This window comes from Neovison vison, chromosome 12 (assembly GCF_020171115.1).
Source record: "Neovison vison isolate M4711 chromosome 12, ASM_NN_V1, whole genome shotgun sequence".
Classification (NCBI taxonomy): Eukaryota; Metazoa; Chordata; class Mammalia; order Carnivora; family Mustelidae; genus Neogale; species Neogale vison.
The window spans coordinates 124,757,210-124,784,440 of NC_058102.1; the positions used below are offsets into that span (position 1 = coordinate 124,757,210).

At 38.2% G+C, this 27,231-nt stretch overlaps 1 protein-coding gene across 1 annotated transcript in view; it reads right to left on the bottom strand.

Moving 5' to 3' along the window:
- ST8SIA6 (ST8 alpha-N-acetyl-neuraminide alpha-2,8-sialyltransferase 6) overlaps positions 1-27,231 on the bottom strand; it is a 149,226-nt gene that overhangs the window by 31,908 nt on the left and 90,087 nt on the right. The window contains exon 4 of the mRNA XM_044227274.1: positions 17,146-17,232. Within this exon, the coding sequence (XP_044083209.1) occupies positions 17,146-17,232 (87 nt within the window). The remainder of the gene's footprint in view (positions 1-17,145; positions 17,233-27,231) is intronic.

Genomic DNA, 27,231 nt, shown 5'->3' on the forward strand with positions numbered 1-27,231 from the left:
ATGACAAACAGAAGATGCTATGACAGGATATTAACAGTGAAAAATGTTCCCGATGCACAGGAAACGAGGAAAAGAAGCTTTTTCAATCTGACAACTGACCCAAAACACCTATCGTAAAGTACATACATCTTCTTAAATTCAAAAAATATATATATGTATGGCTTTGAGGTGTCCTCACAGTCACCCTGTATGAATCATAAACAGCATGTATTTGAGGGGCATGAGGAGGGGAATAGTGGCTCAGAAAAATGAACACGGTTTTGTATAACGAAAAGAACCCCCTAATAGAGAAGGCTCCTGCTTCTCTCCAAGAAATTTGCGCTACAAAACAAAATGCCTGGGATAAAATAACATTTAGTTAAAAAAAAAAAAAAAGAAGACTAAATGGGGCTGGAAAAAAGTGTAAGCTCAGCACATACTGACCAAAATCAAACATTAAGCATGCTTTTGGAAAAATATTTCAGAAATTAGCTGGAAGCTTTGTTGCTGAAACTGTCTGGTTGCTCAGTCCTATGGTATCTCAAAAAACACTGATTAATTTATCCATTTTTTTTCAAGATTTTTATTTATTTATTTGACAGAGAGAGCGAGCCAGAGAGGAAACACAAGCAGGGGGAGTGGGAGAGGTAGAAGCAGGGAGCCCAATGCGGGGCTCGATCCCAGGACCCCAGATTCATGACCTGAGCCACCTTAATTAAGTGACTGAGTCACTTAATGACTGAGCCACCCAGGTACCCTATCCATTTATTTATCTGAAAATTTACATCCTTTCACAAAACTGAATCTTTATTTATTTTTATTTTTTAAAGATTTTGTTTATTTATTTAACAGAGAGACAGAGTGAGAGAGATTGAGAGCACAAGCAGAGGGAGCAGCAGAGGGAGAAGGAGAACTAGGCTCTCCACTGAGCAAGGAGCCCAATGAAAGGCTCGATCCAAGGACCCTGGGAACATGACCCAAGCCAAAGTCAGATGCTTAACTGACTGAGACACCCAGGTGCCCCAAAACTGAATCTTTAAATAGCACGGTTTCAGTCATGTAATTATCATGTAGTAAGAAAAGAATATTAACATATGTGATAGAAGGTGTTTAAGTTGATTTTGTTCATTGTTCTATATTTGTCCAAGGAACGCTAATAAAAACAAAAGCAACACATCCGCTGATATTTTAGAAAACTCAATAAATCTACTGATACAACACTGGAATCTTTTCTTATGTATCCCACATGAGAAAAACAAAGGAGTAAATTTCAAGAAATTTTAATCTAATCAAACCGGAGGGGATAATTCCAGATTTAAGAAAATTGCTACCATGTGATAGTTATCTGTAACAAAGTAATCAGACACAAAATACCTGTTTTACACATAATTTGAAAGGCATCTCATTGCATCAGTCTTAAAATAAACGTGTGCATTTACATTAATAGCACTGTTTTCAGCCACTTAATTTTCAGTAAATATGTGACTGATAATATTCAGTCATTTTGGCTCCAAACCCACATCCATGAAACCCAGGGATGTTTAAAGAAATCAAAGGGTATTAGAGGATCCGAAAGAAACTAAAAACAAAATCACAGCAAATAATAGCATGAGTTTTTACAGGGGGGAAAAAAGGAAGTAAAATGAAAATTCAGGACTGTTGCTTTGTCTACCTCCTAGTTTTCCATAATTGATTACACAAATGAATACAGTTCTTTGAAGTAAGAAGACAATTCTTGAAAGCTAATGCAGTAATTCCCATGCCAGCTCCCAGGGAATCTAAGACTAATTACTGAAGCTCAAATGTCTTCTTCTGGGATAAAACCTGCCTACCAAAAGTTTCCAGAGCTTTGCAAAGGAGTTTTCAAGGGTGAAGAAGAGGAAGTAGAGAAAGAGAAGTAGAGAGCATTTCATATTATCATGTTTAATTTATATTTAAGCATGTTGGTATGAGTCTCAAATACGTGAGTATCCTGCCAAAAGACATGATTATTCATCAGTCTCTAAAAATGCCAGGGAGAGAATGTGAAGAGCAGTAATTCCTCAAACTGAAATCCAGGCTCAAGATTCCACAAATTTATTACATGTGTATCAGCTGCTGATTTTAAAAGCAGAAGGCAGACAGTTCAACATTCTTTGTACAGCTATGTATATATGAAATTAGACGCCAAAAGAAAGAGAGAAGGTAGGACATCTTCAACTCTTGCTTAGGAAATCTTTCTTTAGGTTCCACTAGGATCTTACCGAAATGCCAGTTTATAACTGAAACTGAGAATGTCCACATGACAGGAAGGGATACACCTGAGCTAGGGCTGCACTGAAGCTTATGGTCATCACACTTACAGAGAAGATGAAACAAGCAATACAATCCCGAAGCAAACAGAGCCTCAGGTCTGGAAGTGTTCTTAGAAATACCGTTGTCCATTCTGGGGGCCCTAGACTCCTTGAGAAGCAGATGGAAATCAGGGATCTTTTTTTCCTGGAAACATGCACGAAATTTCAGATACAGTTTCAGAACTTCATAGAACCACTCACGTGGACCTCAGATATTTTTCTAAGAAAGACAGAGAGAAGCTTGGGACTCAAACCTGAGGTTACAAGTTCTTGGACTCAAGATGAAGAGCTGAGTGAAAAAAGGTTTAGAAATTGGTAAAAAGAGGAAAAACACCAGCAAGTGAGCTGGGTTGGGGGGATGCTGAGAAATTAGGCTTTTCAAGGGCCACATTTTTTTTATTAAGTTTTAAGATCCAATATAGTTAAAATACAGTGTTATATTCATTTTGGGTGTACAACATAATGACTCAATAATTCTATACATTACTCACTGCTCCTCACAATACATTTCCTCCTTAATCCTCATCACCTATTTCACCTGCTGCCCCCTCTTGCCGCCCATTTGGTAATTATCAGTTTATTCTCTATAGTTAAGAGTCATGTGGGTGGTTGTCTTTTTAAAAGATTTTATTTATCTATTTGACACAGAGAGAGAGATCACAAGTAGGCAGAGAGACAGGAGTGGGGGTGGGGGGAAAGGCTCCCTGCTGAGCAGAGAGCCCAATGCGGGGCTCGATCCTAGGACCCTGAGATCATGACCTGAGCTGAAGGCAGAGGCTTAACCCCACTGAACTACCCAGGCACCCCATAGGTGATTGTCTTTTTCCCCTTTGTTTTGTTTCTTAAATTCCACATATGAGTGAAGTCATATGGTATTTGTCTTTCTCTGACTTACTTCACTTACCATTACACTCTCTAGCTCCACCCATGTTGGTACAAATGGCAAGATTTCATTATTTTTTATAGATGAATAATAGTCCCACCTCTTCTTCTTCAATTTGTCAGTTGATGGAGACTTGGGTTGTTTCCATAATTTGGCTATTGTAAAGAAGGCTGCACTAAACATAGGGTTGTATATACCCTTTTGAATTAGTGTTTTCATATTCTTTGGTGTCATTACTGGATCGTGAGGTAGTTCTATTTTTAACTTTTTGAGGAACCTCTTTACTGTATCCCACAGTGGCTACAATAGGTTGGATTTCCACTAATGATGGGAGAGTTCCTTTTTCTCCGCATCTTGTTGTGTTTTTCATTTTTGCCATTTTGACAGGTGTGAGGTGATATGTCATTGTGGTTTTGATTTGCATTTCCCTGACAGTGAGTGATGTTGAGCATCTTTTCATATGTCCGTGGCCCTCTCCAGGTCTTCTTTGGAGAAATGTCTATCCATGTCTTCAGCCCATTTTCATTCGGATTGTTCATTTTTTGGGGGTGTTGAGTTGGATCGGTTCTTTATATAATTTAGATACTAAACCTTTACTGAATATGTGATTTGCAAATGTCTTCTCCCATTCTGTAGGCTGCCTTCTAGTTTTGTTGATTATTCACTTTTCTGTGCACAAGTTTTTTTATTTGGTTGAAGTCCCAATAGTTTATTTTTTATTTTGTTTCCTTTGCCTCAGGAAACAATATCCAAAGTGAAGTTGTGAAGTTGACAGTTATTAACTGTCAAACAGGTTACTGCCTGTGTTCTCCTCTAGGAATTTTATGGTTTCAGGTCTCACATTTAGGTCTTTAGTCCATTTTCAGTTTATTTTTGCGGGTGTGTAAGAAAGTAGTTCAGTTCATTCTTTTGCATGTAGCTGTCCAGTCTACCCAACACCATTTGTTGAAGAGACTTTTTCCCATGCATATTCTTGCCCCTTTTGTCTAAGATCAACTGACCATATAGTTGTGAATTCATTTCTGGGCTTTCCATCTTGTTCCATTGATGTGTGTATCTATTTTTATACCAGTACCTTACTGTTTTAGTTGCCACAGCTTTGTAGTATACTTTAAAATCTGGGATCATGATATCTCCAGCTTTGTTTTCCTTTTTCAAGATTGTTTTGGCTATTTAGGATCTTTTGTGGTTCCATATAAATTTTAGGATTATTTGTTCTAATTCTGTGAAAAATGCTCTTGATATTTTGATAGGAATTGCACTGAATCTGTAGATTGCTTTGGGTGGTATAGACATTTTTAAAATATTTGTTCTTCCAATCCATGAACATGAAATATCTTTCCATTTGCTTGTGTCATATTCAATTTCTTTCATCAGTGTTTTATACTTTTCAGAGTACAGGTCTTTTACCTCTTTGGTTAGGTTTATTCCTGGGTGTCTTATTATTTTTAGTGGAACTGTACATGGAACTCTCTTAATTTCTCTTTCTGTTGCTTATTAGTGTATAGCAATGCAATGGATCTTTATACATTGATTTTGTATTCTGTGACCTTTTTGTTTACTATTTCTAGTAGTTTTTTTGATAGAGTTTTCAGCATTTTCCATATATAGTTTCATGTCATCTGCAAACAGTGAAAGTTTTACCTCTTCCAAATCAGTAAATATGGATGCCTTGTATTATTTTTTTTAAGAATTTTTTTTTTATTATCTAGTCATTTGACAGAGAGAGACAAAGTGACAGAAGGAACACAAGCAGGGGGAGTGGGAGAGGGAGAAGCAGGCTTCTTGCTGACCAAGGAGCTCCAATGCAGGGCTCAATCCCAGGACCCTGGGATCACAAACCAACCTGAAGGCAGATGCTTAATGACTGAGCCACCCAGGTACCCCACATTTTATTTCTTTTAGTTGTCTGATTGTTGCAGCTAGGGCTTCTAGTACTATGTTGAATAAAAATGGTGAGAGTGAACATCCTTGTCTTGTTCCCGACCTTAGAAGAAAGCTCTCAGGTTTGTTTTTTTTTTTTTTTTTTTTGTTTGTTTGTTTTTTTACCACCCAGTATGATGTCTTCTGTGGGTTTTTCATACATGGCCTTTATTATGTTGAAGCATGGTCTCTCTAAACCTACTTTGTTGAAGCCTTTTTTAAAAAATCATGAATGGATGTTGTACTTTGTCACATAATTTTCTTTATCTATTGAAGTGATCATTTGGTTTTTATACTTTCTCTTATTGATGTACGTATCATATCACATTAATTGATTTGCAAATATTGAACCAACCTTGTAACCCTGGGATAAATCCCACTTGATTATGATGAATGATCTTTTTTTCAATGTATTGTTAGATTTAGTTTGCTAGTATTTTGTTGTGGATTTTTGTATCTGTGTTCCCCAGAGATACTGGCCTGTGGTTCTCTCTCTCTCTTGCTTTCAGTGTTTTTAACTGATTTTGGTATCAGGGTAATGCTGGCCTCGTAGAGTGAATTTGGAAGTTTTCCTTATTCTTCTATTTTTTAGAATACTTTAAGAAGAATAGGTATTAACTCTTCTTTAAATGTTTAGTAGAATTCACCTGTGAAGCTATCTGGCCCTGGACTTTTATCAGACTTTTTTGATTACTGATTCAATTTCATTGCTGGTAATTGGTCTGTTCAAATATTCTATTTCTTCTGATTCCATTTTGGGAGGTTATATGTTTCTAGAAATGTATCCAATTGTTCTAGATTGTCTAGTTTGTTGGTATTAATTTTTCATAATATTCTTACAATTCTTTGTATTTTTGTGGTGTGGTAGTTATTTCTCTTCTTTCATTTCTGATTTTGTCTATTTGATTCCTTTTTCTTTTTTGTTTGTTTATTTTATGAGTCTGGCTAAAAGTTTATCGGCTTTGTTGATCTTTTCAAAGAACCAGCTCCTGGTTTTTTTGATCTGTTCTACTGTGTGTGGTTTTTTGTTTGCTCATTTGTTTTAGTGTCTACTTCATGTATTTCTGTTCTATTTTTATTATTTCCTTCCTTTTTCTACTGCCTTTGGGTTTTGTTTGTTGTTTCTTTTCTAACTCCTTTACGTGTAAGGTTAGATTGAGATTTCTCTTGCTTCTTAAGTCTGTAGTGCTATAAGCTTCCCTCTTAGAGCAGTTTTTGCTGCATCCCAAAGATTTTGGACTGTTGTGTTTTCATTTTCATTTGTGTCCATGTGTTTTTTTATTTCCTTTTTGATTTCTTGGTTGACCCATTCATTATTTAGTAGCACGTTACTTAGCCTCTATGTGTATGTTCTCTTTCCAGATTGAGTCTTGGTTGATTTCTAGTTTCATAGCAGTGTGCTCAGGAAAGATGTACATTGTGACTTCAATCTTTTTTGAAATAGATGAGGTTTGTTTTGTGGCCTAATATGTGATCTTTTCTGCAGAATGTTCCATGTGCACTTGAAAAGAATGTATATCTACTGTTTTAGGGTGGCATCCTCTGTATATATCTGTTAAACCCATCTGGTCCAGTATGTCTTTTAAAGCCACTGTTTCCTTGTTCATTTTGTTTGGATTATCAGTCCATTGATGTAAGTGGGGTATTAAAGTCCCCTACTATTATTGTATTACTATCAATTACTTCCTCTCTGTTTGTTACTACCTGTTTTAAGCATTTGTGTGCTCCCATGTTGAGTTCATACATATTTTCAACTGTTATATCTTCCTGTTGGATTGTCCCCTTAATGATTATATAGTTTCCTTCTTTGTCTTTTGTTACAGTCTTTGTTTTAAAATCATTTTTATCTGATGGAAGTATTGGTAACCTGGCTTTCTTTTCAAATCCATCTGTATGATATATGCTTCCCTATCCCTTCACTTTCAATGTGCCTGTGTCTTTAGGTCTGAAATGAGCCTCTTGTAGGCAGCATTATAGATAGGACTTGTTTTCCTATTTCTTTATCCTTTGTCCTTTGATAGGAGTGTTTAGTACACATATATTCAAAGTAAGTACTGATAGGTATGTATTTATTGCCATTTTGTTACTTGCTTTATGGTTGACTTTCTTTAGTGATATACTTGGATTCCTTTCTCTATTTTTTGTATATCTCTTACTCATTTTTTTCCATTTTAATTTATTTCTTTTCAGTATTCGAAAATTCATTGTTTATGCACCACACCCAGTGCTCCATGCAATATGTGCCCACCATAATACCCACCACCAGGCTCACCCAACCCCTCACTGCTCCCCCACCTCCAAACCCTCAGTTTGTTTCTCAGAGTCCACAGTCTCTCATAGTTTGTCTCCTCCTCTGATTTCCCCCATCTCACTTCTCCTCTCCATCTTCCAAAGTCCTCCATGTTATTCCTTATGCTGTACAAGTAAGTGAAACCATACGATAATTGACTCTCTCTGTTTCACTTATTTCACGCAGCATAATCTCTTCCAGTCCCATCCACGTTGATATAAAAGTTGGGTATTCATCCCTTCTGGTGGAGGCATAATACTCCATTGTATATATGGACCATATCTTCTTTATCCATTCATCCATTGAAGGGCATCTTGGTTCTTTCTACAGTATGGCAACTGTGACCATTGCCACTATGAACATTGGGGTACAGGTGGCCCCTCTTTTCACTGCATCTGCAACATTACCCTGATCCCCAAACCAGACAAAGACCCCACCAAAAAGGAGAATTTCAGTCCAATATCCCTGATGAATATGGATGCTAAGATTCTCAACAAGATCCTAGCTAACAGGATCCAACAGTACATTAAAAAGATTATCCACCATGACCAGGTGGGATTTATCCATGAAATGCAAGGGTGGTTCAACATTTGCAAATCAGTCAATGTGACAGAACAAATCAATAAGAGAAGAGAGAAGAACCACATGGTCTTCTCAATTGATGCGGGAAAAGGATTTGACAAGATACAGCATCCGTTCCTGAATAAAATGATTCAAAGTATAGGGATAGAGGGAACATTCCTCAACTTCATAAAATCTATCTATGAAAAACCCACAGCAAATATCATTCTCAGTGGGGAAGACCTGACAGAATTCCCTTAGAGATCAGGAACACAACAAGGATGTCTTCTCTCACCACTGTGATTCAACATAGTACTAGAAGTCCTAGCAACAGCAACCAGACAACAAAAAGAAATAAAAGGTATTCAAATTGGCAATGAAGAAGTCAAAATCTCTCTCTTTGCAGATGACATGATACCTTATACAGAAAACCCAAAAGACTCCACCCCCAAACTACTAGAATTCATACAGCAATTCAGTAATGTGGCAGGATACAAAATCAATGTATGGAAATCAACTGCTTTCTTATACACTAACAATGAAAATATAGAAAGGGAAATTAGAGAATTGATTCCATTTACTATAGCATCAAGAACCGTAAGATACCTAGGAATTCTTTACCAAAGAGGTAAAGAATCTGTACTCAAGGAACTACAGAACACTCGTGAAAGAAATTGAAGAAGTCACAAAAAGATGGAAGACCATTCCATGCTCATGGATCAGAAGAATAAACATTGTTAAAATGTCTATACTGCCTAGAGCAATCTATACTTTCAATGCCATTCTGATCAAAATTCCACCAGTATTTCTCAAAAAGCTGGAACAGACAATCCTAAAATTTGTATGGAACGAGAAGAGACCCCAAATTGCTAAGGAAATGTTGAAAAAGAAAAACAAAACTGGGGACATCATGTTGCCTGATTTCAAGCTTTACTACAAAGCTGTGATCACCAAGACAGCATGGTATTGGCATAAAAACAGATACATAGACCAGTAGAACAGAGTAGAGAGCCCAGATATGGACCCTCAACTCTATGGTCAAATAATCTTTGACTAAGCAGGAAAAAGTATACAGTGGAAAAAAGACAGTATCTTCAATAAATGGTGCTGGGAAAATTGGACAGCTACGTGTAGAAGAATGAAACTCGACCATTCTCTTACACCATACACAAAAATAAACTCAAAATGGAGGAAAGACCTCAACATGAGGCAGGAATCTATCAAAATCCTAGAGGAGAACATAGGCAGTAGCCTCTTCGACATCCACCACAGCAACTTCTTTCAAGATATGTCTCTAAAGGCAAAGGAAACAAAAGTGAAAATGAACTTTGGGGACTTCATCAAGATCAAAAGCTTTTGCACAGCAAAGGAAACAGTCAACAAAACAAAGAGGCAACCCATGGAATGGGAGAAGATATTCACAAATGATATTACAGACAAAGGGCTGATATCTTACTCATTTTTGATTTCTGATTACCATTTGTTTTGTATATAACATGTTCTGTATATAGCAGTCTATATTAAGCTGACGGTCACTTATGTTTGAACTGATCACTTACTTGTCTCTCCCCACACTAGGTATGTAGTGTCATACTTCACATCTTTTTATTGTGTGAGTCCCCTGACTGATCTTTATAAATATAGTTCTTCTTACTGCTTTTATGCTTCCTACTTCCCTTACTCTTGCTTGTGTTCTTTCCTTTTCACTCAAAGAGTCCCTTTTACCATTTCTTGTAAGGTTAGCTTAATGTCCTGAATTCTTTTAACTGTTTCTTTAGGAAACTCTATCTCTCCCTCTATTCTGAGTGATAGCTTTGCTGGATAGAATATTCTTGGCTGCAGATTTTTTCCTGTTAGCACTTTGAATATATCATGGTACTTCTTTCCATACAGGGCCATAGTTCTTACAGAAGCCAGCTCTATGTTACACTCACTTTTCTTCTTCAGGAAAGTCTAATTTCTCTTAACGTTTATAGTAATGTCTTCTACATCTGTCCATCCCAGTGTCTGCTCAAACATAGCCTGCTCAATGTGGGCTTATTTTTCTCAAATGCAATTTCCCTCTGACGTCTGTCTACTTTTCACTAGAACTACTATCATCCCAATCAAACAGACTCAAAATCTCATTTTCTTCAATTCTGTTTTTCTTCTTCCATTTGAAACCTAGGAATCAATAAGCAACCAAGCCCTGCCAATTCTCCTATGTCTACTGCATCCATTTATTGGGTTCCCTCTTTGTGATGGGCACTGGAGATACAAAGATAAATAAGACACACCATGCAGCCATAGAGCTCACCATCAAGGGTCCCTTCCTTGATATTTTTGGAGCGACCTCTGATGTTCTAGATATTCGTCATTCTATAGTACCTTTCTATTGTCAGCCCCTGACTGCTCTGCTTTCTTCAGTTTAATCACTCCCTTCTAAGACCCCAATCCACATACCATTTTTCTGACCAGATACATTCCATAAAATAATAAATCCATCATGTAATACACTTGAGGGGAATATCTCCTGGGGTTCTGGTACCTACAGGAAATCTGTGGACTCTAGTCAGATCATCAGAACTCTGTGTGTCCCGGGCTCACCCCTATCTACCTGCAGGTCTTCCCTTTAACCCAAGTACCCTTCAGTACATGTTTCCTGCTCCAGTGAAACTGGTCCTGAAACTGAATGATGTTTACTCTGGGCCCCATCACCCCTTCCTTTCTATTCATCCTCCGAGTCACAGTTCAGATCCTGTCTCTTTCCACAAAATGTTTCAAGAAATTTTATTTCCCACCCCGACCTTGCATTAATATATTACAGTATTTGTATAAATCATTCATTTGGACACTAAATTATAAGTATTCATAGTTTTATTTTCTGTCTTTCCAAACTGACTATAATTTCTTTGAGGTTTGTAAGAAAACCTTGTATTTTTCTTGTGTACTTCTAGGTGTCCCTTCATTTGAAATATATTTATTGAGGTTCTACTTTTGTGCCCTGCACTATACCAGACTGAGGGGTTCTACTGCGCTTTAACATAGTAAAACTGTAAACAGATATTTGTTGATAAACAAAATTCAACCCCTTACTAGCAAGCAGTGTATTTATTTAAGGAGAATAACTCTTAAAAGCTGTTTTATTTTTAGATCACGTGGCCAAAGGAGTTCCTATAATTTCCCAATAGCCCCTCAGTGTTAACTGTGGGGAGTTTCAATAATCAGGCCAAGGGTGGATTTAGAATATACTCACTTGCTCATTTTCAGCAGAATTTAATGTATCTTTTGTAATTCCTGTTAAAAGGATATGATCACATTTTAAGGGGTTTTTGCTCTTCTCTAACTTGGTATAAAGTGCTCACATAAAAAAAATGGAGAATTTGCCATCTTTAATAATAGGAGATGTTTCTACAATACCAGTTTTATAAATAAGCCAGAAACTGCCCAGATTTAGCCAGCTGTATTAGTAAAAATTTAGGAAAGTAGGGAGTTTATTATTATTTAATTGCACAGACTTCTGTTGAGGGAGTACACCATTTAGTTCACAAATATGCCCATAAAAAGAACGTTCTAATATAATAAATATTCAAGTCAATAAGTAAATGTCACCGTAACTGTTCTCTTCCATGACAACAAACAATAAGTGTTATAGTCCCAGATGTTTACTTAAATTGGCCCTGGAGGGATAGATAGGCCATGGGTAATCATTGTGGTTACTGATGTATTTTTTATACTGAAATGGTACTAAGGAGAAAATGGCCATTCTCTCTGTATATCATCCATCTCTACGGCTTTAAAAATTTTTTTTTTATTTTTTCAGTGTTCCAAAATTCATTGTTATGCACCATACTCAGTGCTCCATGCAGTATGTGTCCTCCTTAATACCTATCACCAGGGTCACCCATCCTCCCACCCTCTCCCCTCCAAAACCCTCAATTTGTTTCTCAGAGTCCACAGTCTCTCATGGTTTGTCTCCCCCTCCGATTTCTCCCAATTCACTTTTCCTTTCCTTCTATGCAGCATAATTTGCAGCACTGACTCTCAAGCAGCATTGGATTTGTGATTTTTTATCACAAAAAGAAAGGAAAAAAGCAAGAAAAAACCTTAAAGAGTTTTGTAATTTTTTTTTAATTGAACCAGACGCTGTGTGAACATTTGCAGAGATCAGGTAAGGCTGAGAAGGAGGTTACCTTCTTCAAGAGAGGATCTGCTTTTGATTCTGTCAGACATCTGGGCTTATGGTGGATCTGAATCCAATTGAGGATGGAAATGATTCAAATCTGCGCTTTACTCATTTAGAGAACTCATCTTTTCTGGGGATTGCTGGAAACTCTGCTCAGCCTCTCGCCCATCAGCCATGCTTTTGCATTCAGCAAGTTTCTTGTGAGAAAAGGCACCCTGAAATGCAGGGCTCACCCCCCTTGGCTTCTTTCTTCTTCTGGATTTTAATCCTGAAAATTCTCCCTGCCTTGGTAGCTTGCCAGTGCCCCCAAACAGTGCACTTGGCTTAACGGACTTTGCTTACTTAGTATAATTTGTTTTCCTTGTATTATTTGCAGGAGGTCTGAGCTAAGGCGATTTCACAGCCGGAAGGAGAAGCTCCTTTACCCCTACTCCAGTGATTGGCGTCACAACACATTACGCCTTCTAGCTGATTATCTTGGACTGGTCTTTAGTAGCTCAATACTTCAGCATCTCCCTCTTCCTTTTTTTCTCTCTTCTGCACATGTAGAAAAGCCTCTCTAAACCAGACTCTTTGGCCACTTGTTGACCCTGGGATCATTTAAGTTACAACTGCCTATGCAAATTTCTATTCAGTCTCCCAGACACGGGGATCTCCCAAGTCTAGTCTTGAATGGGACTGTGTCTTATCCATCTGAGCTGCCATAACAGAATGGTATCTACCGGGAGTGCTATAAACAACACTTTATTTTCTGCAGGCTGGGAAGTCCAAGATCAAGGTGCCGGCTGATTAGGTGTCTGGTGAGAGCCCACTTTCTGGAGCTTAGATGGCACTCTCTTGCTGTGTCCTTACATAGTGGAAGGGGCACGAGGGGAGTCTGGGATCTCTTACAAGGTTATCAGTCCCATTCATGAGGGCTCAGCCCTCATAACATACTCACCTCTCAAAGTCTCCACCTCTGAACACCAGCCCGTTGGGAATTAGGTTTTGAATTTATGACTTCTGAGGGAAAACATTACATCTATGTCCTGGAAGTTAAATACAAAAGAATCCCTTTTCTTGCTCCTCACCCTAAAAGGTCAGTTAGGAAAGATGCCTAATAGTATCCTATAGGGAATTAACATATCCATGAGTCTACTCGACAGAAGGAAAATTCTCACTGTGAGCTCTAACCCAGTCAGAGGTTCCCCTTTCACTCACTGGGAGCCAGACCGAACCCCTCTCAAACTGGCAGCAGAATTAAAAGGCAGCGGGTCCCATGACCGGAGCATAAAGTGACTGAAGGTGGGACAGGCAGAGCCACAGCAGCACAGTGTAAATCAGATCTCCTTCCCAAAGGAAAGAAACACAAGGAGCAGATTCTTCTTAGAGACTCTCCTGGGATAGCAGGCTCGTTTCTTTTTTTTTTTTTTTAATTTATTTTTTATTTATTTTCAGCATAACAGTATTCATTATTTTTTCACCACACCCAGTGCTCCATGCAATCCGTGCCCTCTATAATACCCACCACCTGGTACCCCAACCTCCCACCTACCCGCCAATTCAAACCCCTCAGATTGCTTTTTAGAGTCCATAGTCTCTCATGGTTCACCTCCCCTTGCAATTTTCCCCAACTCCCTTCTCCTCTCTAACTCTTCATGTCCTCCATGCTATTTGTTATGCTCCACAAATAAGTGAAACCATATGATAACTGACTCTCTCTGTTTGACTGATTTCACTCAGCATAATCTCTTCCAGTCCCGTCCATGTTGCTACAAAAGTTGGGCATTCATCTTTTCTGATGGAGACATAATACTCCATAGTATATATGGACCACATCTTCCTTATCCATTCATCCGTTGAAGGGCATCTTGGTTCTTTCCACAGTTTGGTGACTGTGGCCATTGCTGCTACAAACATTGGGGTACAGATGGCCCTTCTTTTCACTATATCTGTATCTTTGGGGTAAATACCCAGGAGTGCAATTGCAGGGTCATAGGGAAATTCTATTTTTAATTTCTTGAGGAATCTCCACACTGTTCTCCAAAGAGGCTGCACCAACTTGCATTCCCACCAACAGTGGAAGAGGGTTCCCCTTTCTCCACATCCCCTCCAACACATGTTGTTTCCTCTCTTGCTAATTTTGGCCATTCTAACTGGTGTAAGGTGATATCTCAATGTAGTTTTAATTTGAATTTCCCTGATGTCTAGCGATGATGAACATTTTTTCATGTGTCTGATAGCCATTTGTATGTCTTCATTGGAGAAGTGTCTGTCCATATCTTCTGCCCATTTTTTGATATGATTGTCTGTTTTGTGTGTGTTGAGTTTGAGGAGTTCATTAGAGATCCTGGATATCAACCTTTTGTCTGTACTGTCATTTGCAAATATCTTCTCCCATTCCGTGGGTTGCCTCATTGTTTTGTTGACTGTTTCCTTTGCTGTGCAGAAGCTTTTGATCTTGATGAAGTCCCCAAAGTTCATTTTCGCTTTTGTTTCCTTTGCCTTTGGAGACATATCTTGAAAGAAGTTGCTGTGGTGGATGTTGAAGAGATTACTGCCTATGTTCTCCTCTAGGATTTTGATAGATTCCTGCCTCATGTTGAGGTCTTTCATCCATTTTGAGTTTATTTTTGTGTATGGTGTAAGAGAATGGTCGAGTTTCATTCTTCTACACATAGCTGTCCAATTTTCCCAGCACCATTTATTGAAGATACTGTCTTTTTTCCACTGTATACTTTTTCCTGCTTAGTCAAAGATTATTTGACCATAGAGTTAAGGGTCCATATCTGGGCTCTCTACTCTGTTCCACTGGTCTATGTCTCACATTGAGGTCTTTTATCCATTTTGAGTTTATCTTTGTGTATGCTGTAAGAAAATGGTAGAGTTTCATTCTTCTACATATAGCTGCCCAGTTTTCCCAGCACCATTTATCGAAGAGACTGTCTTTATTCCACTGTATATTTTTTCCTGTTTTATCGAAGATTATTTGACCATAGAGTTGAGGGTCCCTATCTGGGCTCTCTACTCTGTTCCACTGGTCTATGTGTCTGTTTTTATGCCAGTACCATGCTGTCTTGGTGATCACAGCTTTGTAGTAAAGCTTGAAATCAGGTAGCGTGATGCCCCCAGTTTTATTTTTGTTTTTCAACATTTCCTTAGCAATTCGAGGTCTCTTCTGGTTCCATATAAATTTTTGGATTATTTCCTCCAGCTCTTTGAAGAATACCGGTGGAATTTTGATCAGAATGGCATTAAAAGTATAGATTGCTCTAGGCAGTATAGACATATTAACAATGTTTATTCTTCTGATCCAAGAGCATGGAATGGTCTTCCATCTTTTTGTGTCTTCTTCAATTTCTTTTATGAGTGTTCTGTAGTTCCTCGAGTACAGATCCTTTACCTCTTTAGTTAGGTTTATTCCCAGGTATCTTATGGTTCTTGGTGCTATAGTAAATGGAATCGATTCTCTAATTTCCCTTTCTGTATTTTCATTGTTAGTGTATAAGAAAGCCACTGATTTCTGTACATTGACTTTGTATCCTGCCACGTTGCTGAATTGCTGTATGAGTTCTAGTAGTTTGGGGGTGGAGTCTTTTGGGTTTTCCATATAAAGAATTACCCTGATCCCCAAACCAGGCAAAGACCCTACCAAAAAGGAGAATTTCAGACCAATATCACTGATGAATATGGATGCTAAGATTCTCAACAAGATCCTAGCAAACAGGATCCAACAGTACATTAAAAAGATTATCCACCATGACCAGGTGGAATTCATCCCTGGGCTACAAGGATGGTTCAACATTCCCAAATCAATCAATGTGATAGGACAAATTAATATGAGAAGAGAGAAGAACCACATGGTCCTCTCAATCCATGCAGAAAAAGCATTTGACAAAATCCAGCATCCATTCCTGATTAAAATGCTTCAAAGTATAGGGATAGAGAGAACATTCCTGAACCTCATCATATCTATCTATGAAAGACCCACAGCACATATCATCCTCAATGGGAAAAAGCTTGCAGCCTTCCCGTTGAGATCAGGAACACGACAAGGATGCCCACTCTCACCACTCTTCAACATAGTATTAGAAATCCTAGCAAAAGCAAGTAGACAACAAAGAGAAATAAAAGGTATCCAAATTGGCAATGAAGAAGTCAAACTCTCTCTCTTTGCAGATGACATGATAGCAGGCTCTTTAAGAAGGTCTTCAAAAGACTTAAGGCTTAAGGTCTGAAAATCTGAACCAGTAAAGTTAAAAACATATTTCTGGACTGTAACATCATAAAATAACTCGGCACTGGACAAAATCTGTGTTGCATGCCTAGCAAAGAATGAGAATACGGGCCAAGAGAAGCAGAGCAACGCAGACCACTCAAGCGCACACGGTGTGTCCCGCTGTACTATACGACTGGGAGTACGGGGTCCCTGAAAAGTTTCCATGCATCCCTGTAGCACAGTGTTGGGACACAATTTCTTTCTGTCCAGGTGGGCCCCACATTATGCAAGGACAGGACAGCTCTATAATCATTAACTCATAACCTGGGCTTGTCAGGGTGGTGACTCCCCCCAGATTATTAGCTGTAGCCAACTCCCACACCTGTGGCTGTGGTTTAAAAGCCAACAAGAAACACTGGGAGGGAAAACACAGGAAGGAACAGTTTTTGTTCAGAAGCAATGGGATCTTGGATGACATTTTCTCTCTATGTTTTCCAAACAGTCCCAAACTCAATCATATTTTATTTACAAAATTAAGAAACAGCAAATACAAATGGTATGAAGAAGCAATGTCCTCTAAAATTTCTTTTTTCAACTTAAGATTTTTGTAATGAATACCAATAGCTGAATTAAATTTCTATATAAGAGATGGGGACGGAGTGCCATGTGCCTCAGGAGGGGGTCTGAGGATAAAATCGATCTGACTGTGAACTGGCCCCTTCTATTGTCCTTCAAACAACATGTTATTTCCCATGCAAAGCAAAAACACAAGACATCTTTAAATCTCATAATACTTATGAAAAAATTCTTTACCTAAAATTCTCATATTCTTCTTCTCGTCGTTTCCATGGACAGCTCTGTATATTTCTGATAATCTGAAGATAGTCACTCTCTAAATACCTAAAAGTGAAATGTCAGCAAAATTAGAAAACAGAGATCCCATATATTGATAAACACACATACAAGCGTCCTAAAGGGCATTGTGACAATCTGCTCATTTTAGCTCTCTAAATCTTTTCTGAAATAAGGTAATGTAGAAATAAGTTAATATTATACCCATTTTAAAACCGCTAGGGACATAAATTTGGAAAGAATTATTATGTTGATTTAGGAACATGTTATTTACACATATCATAAGTCAAGTCTAGTATTACAAATAAACCATGACAGTACCTCAATTTCCATTCATATCTTATAGCCTTTTCATTTTGCTATAACTCACTGACAGATATATTTTATAGATGTTTACCATAAATACATAGTTTATCATTTTTTATACTCTAAGTTGATTGATTTATGTTGGGAAATACAGATAAAATTTCTCTAAAATAATCATCTTAAATTTTAATTCTGAATAGTACATTAAAAAAAAACAGATTAAGCTAAGTTAAGAGAGATGTATATATAGTGGCATAAAAAAATCTATAGGCTCGGCAATACAGTTTCTGAGGATCGCAGTCCCTAGTAAATTTCCTTCTACCTGAAATTTCATCAGTAAGTATTAATTCCTTTAATAACAGAAAAGCTGTTAGTCTTGAAGGGCTATCATTTCAATACAAATGTAGAGGTCGTGAATGGCTTAGTTGGTTAAGCATCTGCCTGCCTTCAGCTCAGGTCATGATCCCAGGATCCAGGGACTGAGTCCTACATAGGGCTCCCTGCTCAGTAGGAAGTCTGCTTTTCCCTCCTCCTCTGCTCCTCACCCCCAAAGTTTGTGATTTGATCTCTCTCAGATAAATAAAATATTTTTTAAAAATTTGAAAAATAATAAGAAATAAACTAAAATACCAGGACCCTTTTGTGTAAAAAAAAAAAACCCTTAAATTTTCTTTAAATTAATATCTTAGTCATTAGTTGTCTACTACTTGAGATGAAGGCTCTGCATTAGAGATGGAATATGTGTGGTGGGTGGAGAAGGGAGAGGGCCATGAAAAATGCTGTCAGAAACCACTCCCCACCCCTAGGGGCACCTGGGTGGCTCAGTTGGGTTAAGTCTTTGTCTTCAGCTCAGGTCATGATCTCAGGGTCCTGGGATCAAGCCCCACATCAGGCTCTCTGCTCACTGGGGAGCCTGCTTCCTCCTCTCTCTCTGCCTGCCTCTCTGCCTACTTGTGATCTCTCTCTGTCAAATAAATAAATAAAATCTTAAAGAATCTTTTTTTTTAAAGATTTTATTTATTTATTTGACAGAGAGAAATCACAAGTAGATGGAGAGAATAAATAAAATCTTAAAAAAGAAAAGAAAAGAAGCCACTCCCCCATCTCCATCCAGCAAAATGCAGGACCTCCAAACCTTCACTCTGGAAGAGGTATTTGTTATAGGTGGGCAAGGTCATCAACCAAGCTACTCCTCTCCCTCTGAAGCTTACCTTTCTTTTGGGTATCTCTGTCTTCAATGATGCTGCCAAAAATAAAAGAATACATATATTTTTTCCCTTGGCTGCTGTTGGCCTGGCTAAGAAAATCTGAAAATCTTGAAAGACTGTTTTTTAATAAAGGAGAAGCAGAGCAAAAAACCATCACAGGAGAAGCTAAAAATAGTTTTACTCATATACAGGCTTCCAACCTTAACAGATTTACCTCATTCCCATGGGTCCTGAGACTTGTCTTAGCATGCCAGGGAGCCTGAGAGATCTATATATTCTATCCCCAAAGCTTTGTCTAAACGTGACACTTCCTGGCTGGAGTAAATATTACCTGTCTCCACACGGTAGGAGAAACCCAGAGACTCTGTAAGACAGTGTTAAGCTCAGGGAAAAAAGAATAAAAAAGAAAGAAAGAAAGAAAAAGAAATACACATTCAGCAACCTACCCAAGGCTCTCTCAATTTCTGGCTCTTCAACACAATCATGACACGGTGCCTGTGCTCTCCTGTCTGTAGAGTCTTATCTCCACCACGGCATGGTTTTTAGTCATTTCATCATATTTAAAACAGGATTCTATGTGTACCACAGTCTATCAGGCAAAGTAACAAAAGAACTGCTACCTCACAAAGCTCAATGAAAGAGAGATCGAAAAGAGAGAAGCCAAATACAAATTCTTCTCATTAAATCAATGAGAATTGTAACTGTATTTGAAGTCATCAGGATAAAACACAACAAAAAAAGTACAGTAAGTATGAAATTACTATCACCTCCCAAAAACAAAATGTGTCAGGGTTTGAAGTTTTCTTTAAATGCCATTTATTAGGCTGAAAAGAATTAAATTTCTCATAATGTATAGCTAAGTTGGATTAGTACAGAGAAGACAGAGAAGTAGAGACAGAGAAGTAGAAACTTGAAAATGAGACATGAAAGAAAAGATTGAGTGTAAAAGTTACAATCACAAAGCTGTAAGACAATCCTGAATGCCCTAATATATGAGAAATTTTGAACACAGAAAAGACTTTTTCAAAATATTATGGTAGCAAATTTTCCAAATGAGAACTATAAAACCACAAACCCAAAAAGCTCAACAAACTGAAAATACAAGAGATGTTTAGGGGGAAAAAAAAAAGACTAGGGATGCCTGGGTAGCTCAGTCAGTTAAGCATCTGACTCACGATTTCTGCTCAGGTCATAATCTCAGGGTGTGGAGATCAAGCCCTGAGTAGAACTCCATGTTCAGTGGGGAGTCTGCTTGAGGATTTCTCTCCCTCTCCCTCTTCCTCTGTACCCCCTACTTGTGCAAGTCTGTTCTCTAAATACATACATAAATAAATATTTTCAAAAACTACACAAGACAAACAACAATAAATTTTTTTAAGCCAATGATAAAGAGAAAATCTTACAAGTAGTTAGAGAAAAGAGAGGTGCCTGGTGGCTCAGTCAGTTAAGTGTCTGATTTTAGGCTCAAGTCATGATGCCAGGATCCTGGGATCAAGCCCCACGTAGGGCTCCCTGCTAAGTAGGGAGTCTGTTTCTCCCTCTCCCTCTGCCCTCCCCACCCAGCTCATGCTCACTCTTTCTCTCTCTCTCTCTCCCCCAAATAAATAAATCTTTTTAAAAAAGTAGTTAGAGAAAAGAAACATATTACATACATAGAAACAAAGCAAGATTATGGCAGACTTGTCAGAAACAATGGAAATCAGAAGATATGATTAAAATAGAGAATATCATTTAGGGGATTGTCAACCTAGATTTCTACAGTCATCAAACCTTTCAAAAAATGAGGGTAAAACAGGAACTTTTTCAGACATACAAAGGCTGAAAGAATTCATACCTGCAAACCTGCAGTAGAAGGAATGCTAACGGAGAAGAAAAAAGAAACCGAAGTACCTCTGGCTCGATACAAAATAATGAAGAACACTAGAAGTGGTAAATATGTAAATGTATAAAAGACCTTTTCTTTTTTTTTCTACATCTCTTAAATAAATGACTGTTTAAAGTAAGTATAATAATAATATATTGGGGAGTTTATAACATATGTAGAAACCAATGCCTGACAACCACAGAACAAAGGCCAGAGAGGGAAATGATATAAATCACTTTGAAAGTCGATTGTGATGACAAGAAGACATATACAGTTGACCTTTAAACAACACAGGGGTTAGTGGTCTTGACCCCCCCGTGCAGTCAAAAATCCATATATAACTTTTGACTCTGAAAAAATTTAATTACCAGTAGGCTACTATTGACCAGAAACTTTGCCAATAACATAAACAGCCAACTAACACATATTTTGTGTGTTAACTTACATGTATGATATACTGTATTCTTACAATAAGGAAAGCTAGAAAAAAGACACAGTTATTCAGAAGTCATAAGGAAGAGAAAATACATTTATAGTACTATAAAAAACCCACATATAAGTGGACCCATGCAGTTCAAACACATTTTGTTTAAGACAAAACTGCTCACTTAAAGCAATCAGTAAAAACAAAGCCATAAAGAGTGAGGATGTAACCATAAAGTGCTCAATCAAAAGAAGGGTGGAAAAGAACAGAGAGCAGGCAAACAGAAAACAAATAACACAATGGTAGATTTAAACCCAGCCATATGAATAATCCCATTAAGTGTAAATAATGTAAACATACAAAAGGCAGAGAATGTCATCTTGGATTTTAAATAAGCAGGAACCAATCACATATTATTTACAAAATAAGCATTTCATATGCATAAACAGGTTAAAAGTAAAAATGTGAGAAGAGATATACCATAGTAGAACTAATTAATACAAAGCTATAGTGTCTATACTCAAAAGTAAAGTAGTTTTTTTCAGACAAAGTAGATTTCTGAGCAAGAAATATTACCATGAAAAAAATAGGGTATGAGCAGGAGTTGATAAGAGAAAGAAATGAATAAAATCAAAAGCTGTTTTGTTTTAAAAATAAAGTTGACAAACTTACTGTCACATTGCTCAGGTGAAAAACAGACACAAATGACCAAGATGAGAACAATGTTGGAGACTGCAACACTGCAGTCCTACAGACATAAAAGTATAATAACAACTTTATGCCAAAAATTTTGACAACTTAGACACAATGGACATACTTCTTGAAAGACACAAACTACAAAAACTCTCTCAAGAAGAAACAAAGGTCAGAATCAGAGGGAGATGTAAGTAACCATAGAAAAGTGTTCGGAGAGATGCAACATGGCTAGCTTTGATGGTGGAGTTAAAATATAGAACAGTTCTGGTTCAAGGTGGTGACACAGAAAGATCCTGAACTTAACTTGGTCACAGAGTCCACAGCTACAAATGAAACAATTTCCTCTTAAAACAAATCAAAACTAAACTAAACTAAACTAAAGCCTGGCTGAGTTACAGCTACACATTGTGGGGTGCCTGGGTAGCTCAGTCTGTTGGGTGTCTGCCTTCAGCTCAGGTGGTAATTCTAGAGGATAAAGCCCTGCATCAGGCTCCCTGCTCAGGGTGAGAAACTGTTTCTCCCTCTTCCCCTCCCTCTGCTTGTGCTTTCTCTCCCCCGCCCCTTTCTAATAGATGGATGGAATCTTTAAACCACCACCACCAACAACAACAACAATTACACGGAGCAAACAAGAGGGAAACCACATCAAAGTAAGTAGGAAAGGCTGGGACACAATCTCACCATAAACCCCATCCCCAATGCAGTGACCCACACTAGCAGGGAACTCCAAACCCAGAGATTCTCCCTGAGGGGCAGTTTTGAAGCCCATGTGCTGCATTTCAGCTTTCAAGACATACCCTTCACAGATGAGCCTTTAAAACATCTGACTTTGAAAAACAGTGGGGCTGCTGTCCCAAGACCCACAAGGTAGAAGCAACCGGAGAAACTGTTCTTCCAGTGCTTGTGGACTTGACTCACCCACCCCAGGACCCAGCTCAATGGCAGCTGAGTGCCCCAGACCTAAATGGAAGGAGGCTCACTGACATATATAAAGTACTGGCCTAAGGAAACAGGCACCTTGTCGAACACACACATCTCGAGCCTGCAGGACTATTCTCCAGGAGACTGATGGATGCCATCTTGATGTTCCCTCTGTTGTGCTCCAGAGCAGCAGTATATCCCAGAAGGAGCTTTCATACATCTGGTGCCCTGATTTCTGCAGCTACCACCTTGACTGCCCAGCTCTAGAAGCCAGGGGAGCTTACAGTCCTGGTTTTACGGGTCTGTAATAACAAGGGTCAGCCAGAAAGGAGCTCCTATCCCTGTCTGGAACCCCAATAGTTGTGATTGCTGTTGGGGCAACCTGTACATGACCTAGCTCTCATGACCAGTGGGTTCACTCACAGATCCCACAGGTCTCTAACCAACAGAAAAAGAATTTTAAGCAGTGACTATCCTCAGGACACAACAAGAGCCAACAGGCCCAGGAGCCTGGATATTAGTGAGGGAGACCTAATAGCTAATCATTGTAACTGTGGCCTGAGAGGCAGGCTTCTAACTGAACATGCACCTGGGGGCCGACAGTAAACCTTTCCAGAGTCCTTGAGGGCAGGGTGCTGTCCTCATACTCATACTTCGCAGTGCTCCAGAGTGCCAGCATCTTTTGGAGGGGGACTTTCCATGTTTGGTACCGTGGTTCATAATGCCAGTACCCCCGGCATTTGGGGTTGCCATCCAGGTGATACCTCTTGATTCTCTGGCTCTGGTAACTGCAGGGGCTTGCTTTTCTGGGTCTCATGGGACAGTGGCAACCAGTCAGACAGTTCTTGCCAGGCTACCACCTGCAGGACACTGACGGGACAGTGAACTGAAGCCCACCACTCAGTCTTTCTGTGAAGGAGGCCTCTTTGCTTGTCCTGGAGCTACAGTCTGAGGGGTAGGCTTCAGACTTGGCACACACTTATGGCCTATGGAGATGGCTTTCATAGAATGTAGGTTGTGGATATCATCTTGGCGCTCTCTCTGTGCTTTGCCCTAGCTTGACTGTGTCATCCAGAAAAGAGGTCTACATTCCTCTGGGGCTTTGATTTTTGCTACTGCCATACATAGGAAACCTCCAGATCACCTGATTCTGGTGGCTTAGGCTTACAGTACACAGGACCTTATACATTGGTATACTTTAAAAAGTTGATGTCTGAGGTTCTGGCTTCCAGTGAGAACCTAGGCACTGAGATCCTCCTTTTGGGATGCTGACAAGTACTGGCACATACTTAACTGCTAGAGGTGATGAAAACTGTAATAGTCTTCTTGGAAAAGCACAAAGGTTTGAGATACAAGCAAGAGCTGGGGCAGGGCTGAGTCACAAGGTTCATATCCTACACTGGCCACTCCTTTTAGACTGGGCGAGGGAGTTGTTTCATCTACTTTATGGAAACCATGCTGCTCAAGCAAAACTGTCTTGGAAAAATGTTCTATTTGTACTTGAGAAGAATGCATATTCCACTTCTTTGGGATAGAATGTTCTATAAATCTCTGTTAAGACCATCTGGTCTAATGTGTCATTTAATGCTAATGTTTCCTTAATGATTTTATGGAAACCATGCTGCTCAAGCAAAACTTTATGGAAACCATGCTGCTCAAGCAAAACTAAGAAACAGAGGAATATGTTCCACATGAAAGAAAAACAAAATCTCAAAAAGAAAAAAACCTTAAAAAAAATGGAGATAAGTAACTTACCTGTTAAAGAGTTGAAAGTAATGGTCATAAAGATGCTCAAAGAACTGGGGAGAGAATGGATAGGCATAGGAAAAACTTCAAAAATAGAGAAAATATAAGAAAGTACTAAGTGGAAGTCACAGGGCTGTAGAATACAATAACTGGACTGAAAAGTACACTAGAGGGGTTCCACAACAGTCTAGATGAAGCAGAAGAAAGGACAATTAAACTCAGAGACAAGGCAGTGGAATTCACCCAATCAAAGCAGCAAAAAGAATAAAGGATTTAAAAAAGGAGGGGGGGACATAGCTTAAGGGAACAATGAAACAATATTACATGGACTTCTGTTCATATCATTTGGCTCCCAGAAGAAAAAGAGAGAAAGGGGCAGAAATCTTTTTTAAAAAATATTTTATTCATTTATTTGACACAGAGAGAGAGATCACAAGTAGGCTGAGAGGAAGGCAGAACGGGAAGGGGAAGCAGGCTTCCCGCTGAGCAAAGAGCCCAATGTGGGGCTCAATCCTAGGACCCTGAGGTCATGAGCTGAGCTGAAGGCAGAGGCTTAACCCACTGAGCCACCCAGGCACCCCAATGGGCAGAAATCTTATTTAAAAAAATAATAATAATGGCTAAAAACTTCCCTAACCCAGAGAATGAAACAAATATACAGATCCAAAATGCCTGGAGACTTCCAAAAAAGAGGAACCTAATGAAATCCATATCAAGACATATTATAGTTAAAGTGTCAAAAGTTAAAGACAAGGAGATAATATCAAAAGAAGCAAAAAAAAAGAACACTTTTTACGTACAAGGGAACCCACATAAGCAGAATTTTTATCAGAAACTTTGCAGACCAGAAGAAAGTGGAATGATACATTCAAAGCACCAAAAGAAAAAGAACTTCCAACCAAGAATGTTCTACCCAGCAAAATTATCATTCAAACTTGAAAAAGAGAGTTTTACAGAAACACAAACGTTAAAGAAGTTCATCACCATTAGATCAGTGTTAAAAGAAGTGTTAAAGGGACTAAACATTGAAACAAGGAGCATGAATTAGTAATGAAAACAAATGAATAATAAATCTCACTGGAAAGGTAAGTACATAGTCAAGGTGGTAGATTAATCACTTATGAAGCTAGTATGAAGGTTCAAAGAAAAAAAAACCAAGATTACCTAAATATATAAATATACATATAAATAAATATATAAATATAAATATAAATATATAAAGCAAATATTAACACACCTAATGGGAGACATAAACAGCAATATAGTAATAGTATGGGACTTTAATAATGGATAGATCATCCAGCTGGAAAATCATTAAGGAAACATTAGCATTAAATGACATATTAGACCAGATGGTCTTAACAGAGATTTATAGAACATTCTATCCCAAAGAAGTGGAATATGCATTCTTCTCAAGTACAAATAGAACATTTTTCCAAGACAGATAATGTTAGGCAAAAAAAACAAGTCTTAATAAATTTAATTTCTTCTTTGATCCATTGGTTGTTCAGTAGCATACTGATTAATATTCACGTATCTGTGAATTTTCCAGGTTTCTTCATGCAATCAGTATCAAGTTTTATACCATTGTGGTCAGAAAAGATGCTTGATATGATCATTTGTTCTAAATTGTTAAACCACTGGTAGCTTGAAACTGACCAAGGTGGGAGTATTTACACCACAGGCATTGGCAAATGTGACAAATTAGGGCTTCTTCTTCCCTGATCAAGTTGTTAAATATGAATGAGTGCACGACTGCTCCTACACCTCACCTCAATTGGGCAGCTTGTTGACCTGGCTCAAAATTTTGCACTCCCTCTCCCACCCCCCACAGCCACCCTGGTTTGAGCTTTATGGAGGCCTGTCAAGAAGGCCAAGTGAGACTTGGCTGCCACACCTAACTCTTCAAGCAAGACCCACCTACAGTGGTCCCAAGCCTCAGGGAAACAAAACTATCACATTAGGTCCAAACAGCAAATCCTACCTTGGAGATTAAAGATGATTTTATCTCCACCAAGATTTTGAGCAAATGCTTAAGGAAAAAAAAATTACACTAAACTTTTACTTTGACTTCCTTGAGAAACAGAGTTTGTATCAAATTGAAATCATTCTTTCCTTTCTACCAAGCTTAAGCTAGAACATTAAAATTATCATCCATTGCCAATTAGAATAAAGGTGCATTATAGAATATGTACTGTCTTTAAAACATTTTTGTTTTAGTGGCATACATCTCCCAACAAATTGTAGCTGGCTCTAATTTAATTTGATATTGAAAGATGTTAATCATACATCTAATTTTACTAGTAAGTGAGCTACATAGAAGATCTTCTGACTTTACAGTCACTGATATTTAAAACTAAGACAACACATTATAGCAGACCTACCTATCACAAAGGAAGAAAGTTTCCTGGCCATTTTATAATCAGAAGGTAGTCCTCAAGCTACTTCCTTCCCAAGGTTGCTGTGTTCAGGGACTCTTTTGTATGTTGACTCTAGAAATGAAGCATTATACTCTAAAATTAAAAAGGGAAGACCAAAGAATAAGGGATATCAAAAGAAGCATTTTTTCCTATATACTTGTCCTTTCCTACTGAAAAATAAATCACCAATCAGCTTTTTTTTAGGGAATTAAAATTACTCTCATGATTTGTCAAATGGGAGCAGGACTGGAGTGGAAAACCATATGAGAAGGTAAAATTGCATGCATGCCACAAATGTGGGCTAATTTACAGGAGAAATATGTCTCTGTAAACCTTTCTTGTTAAGTAGAATGCTCTAAATCACATCATACTTTCTGCAAATTTATATTTATAGTTAGTTTTCAGTTACAAAGGATAGCCCGCATCCCAGAACCTTGAAAGATAGCTCTCCCTATGATATTA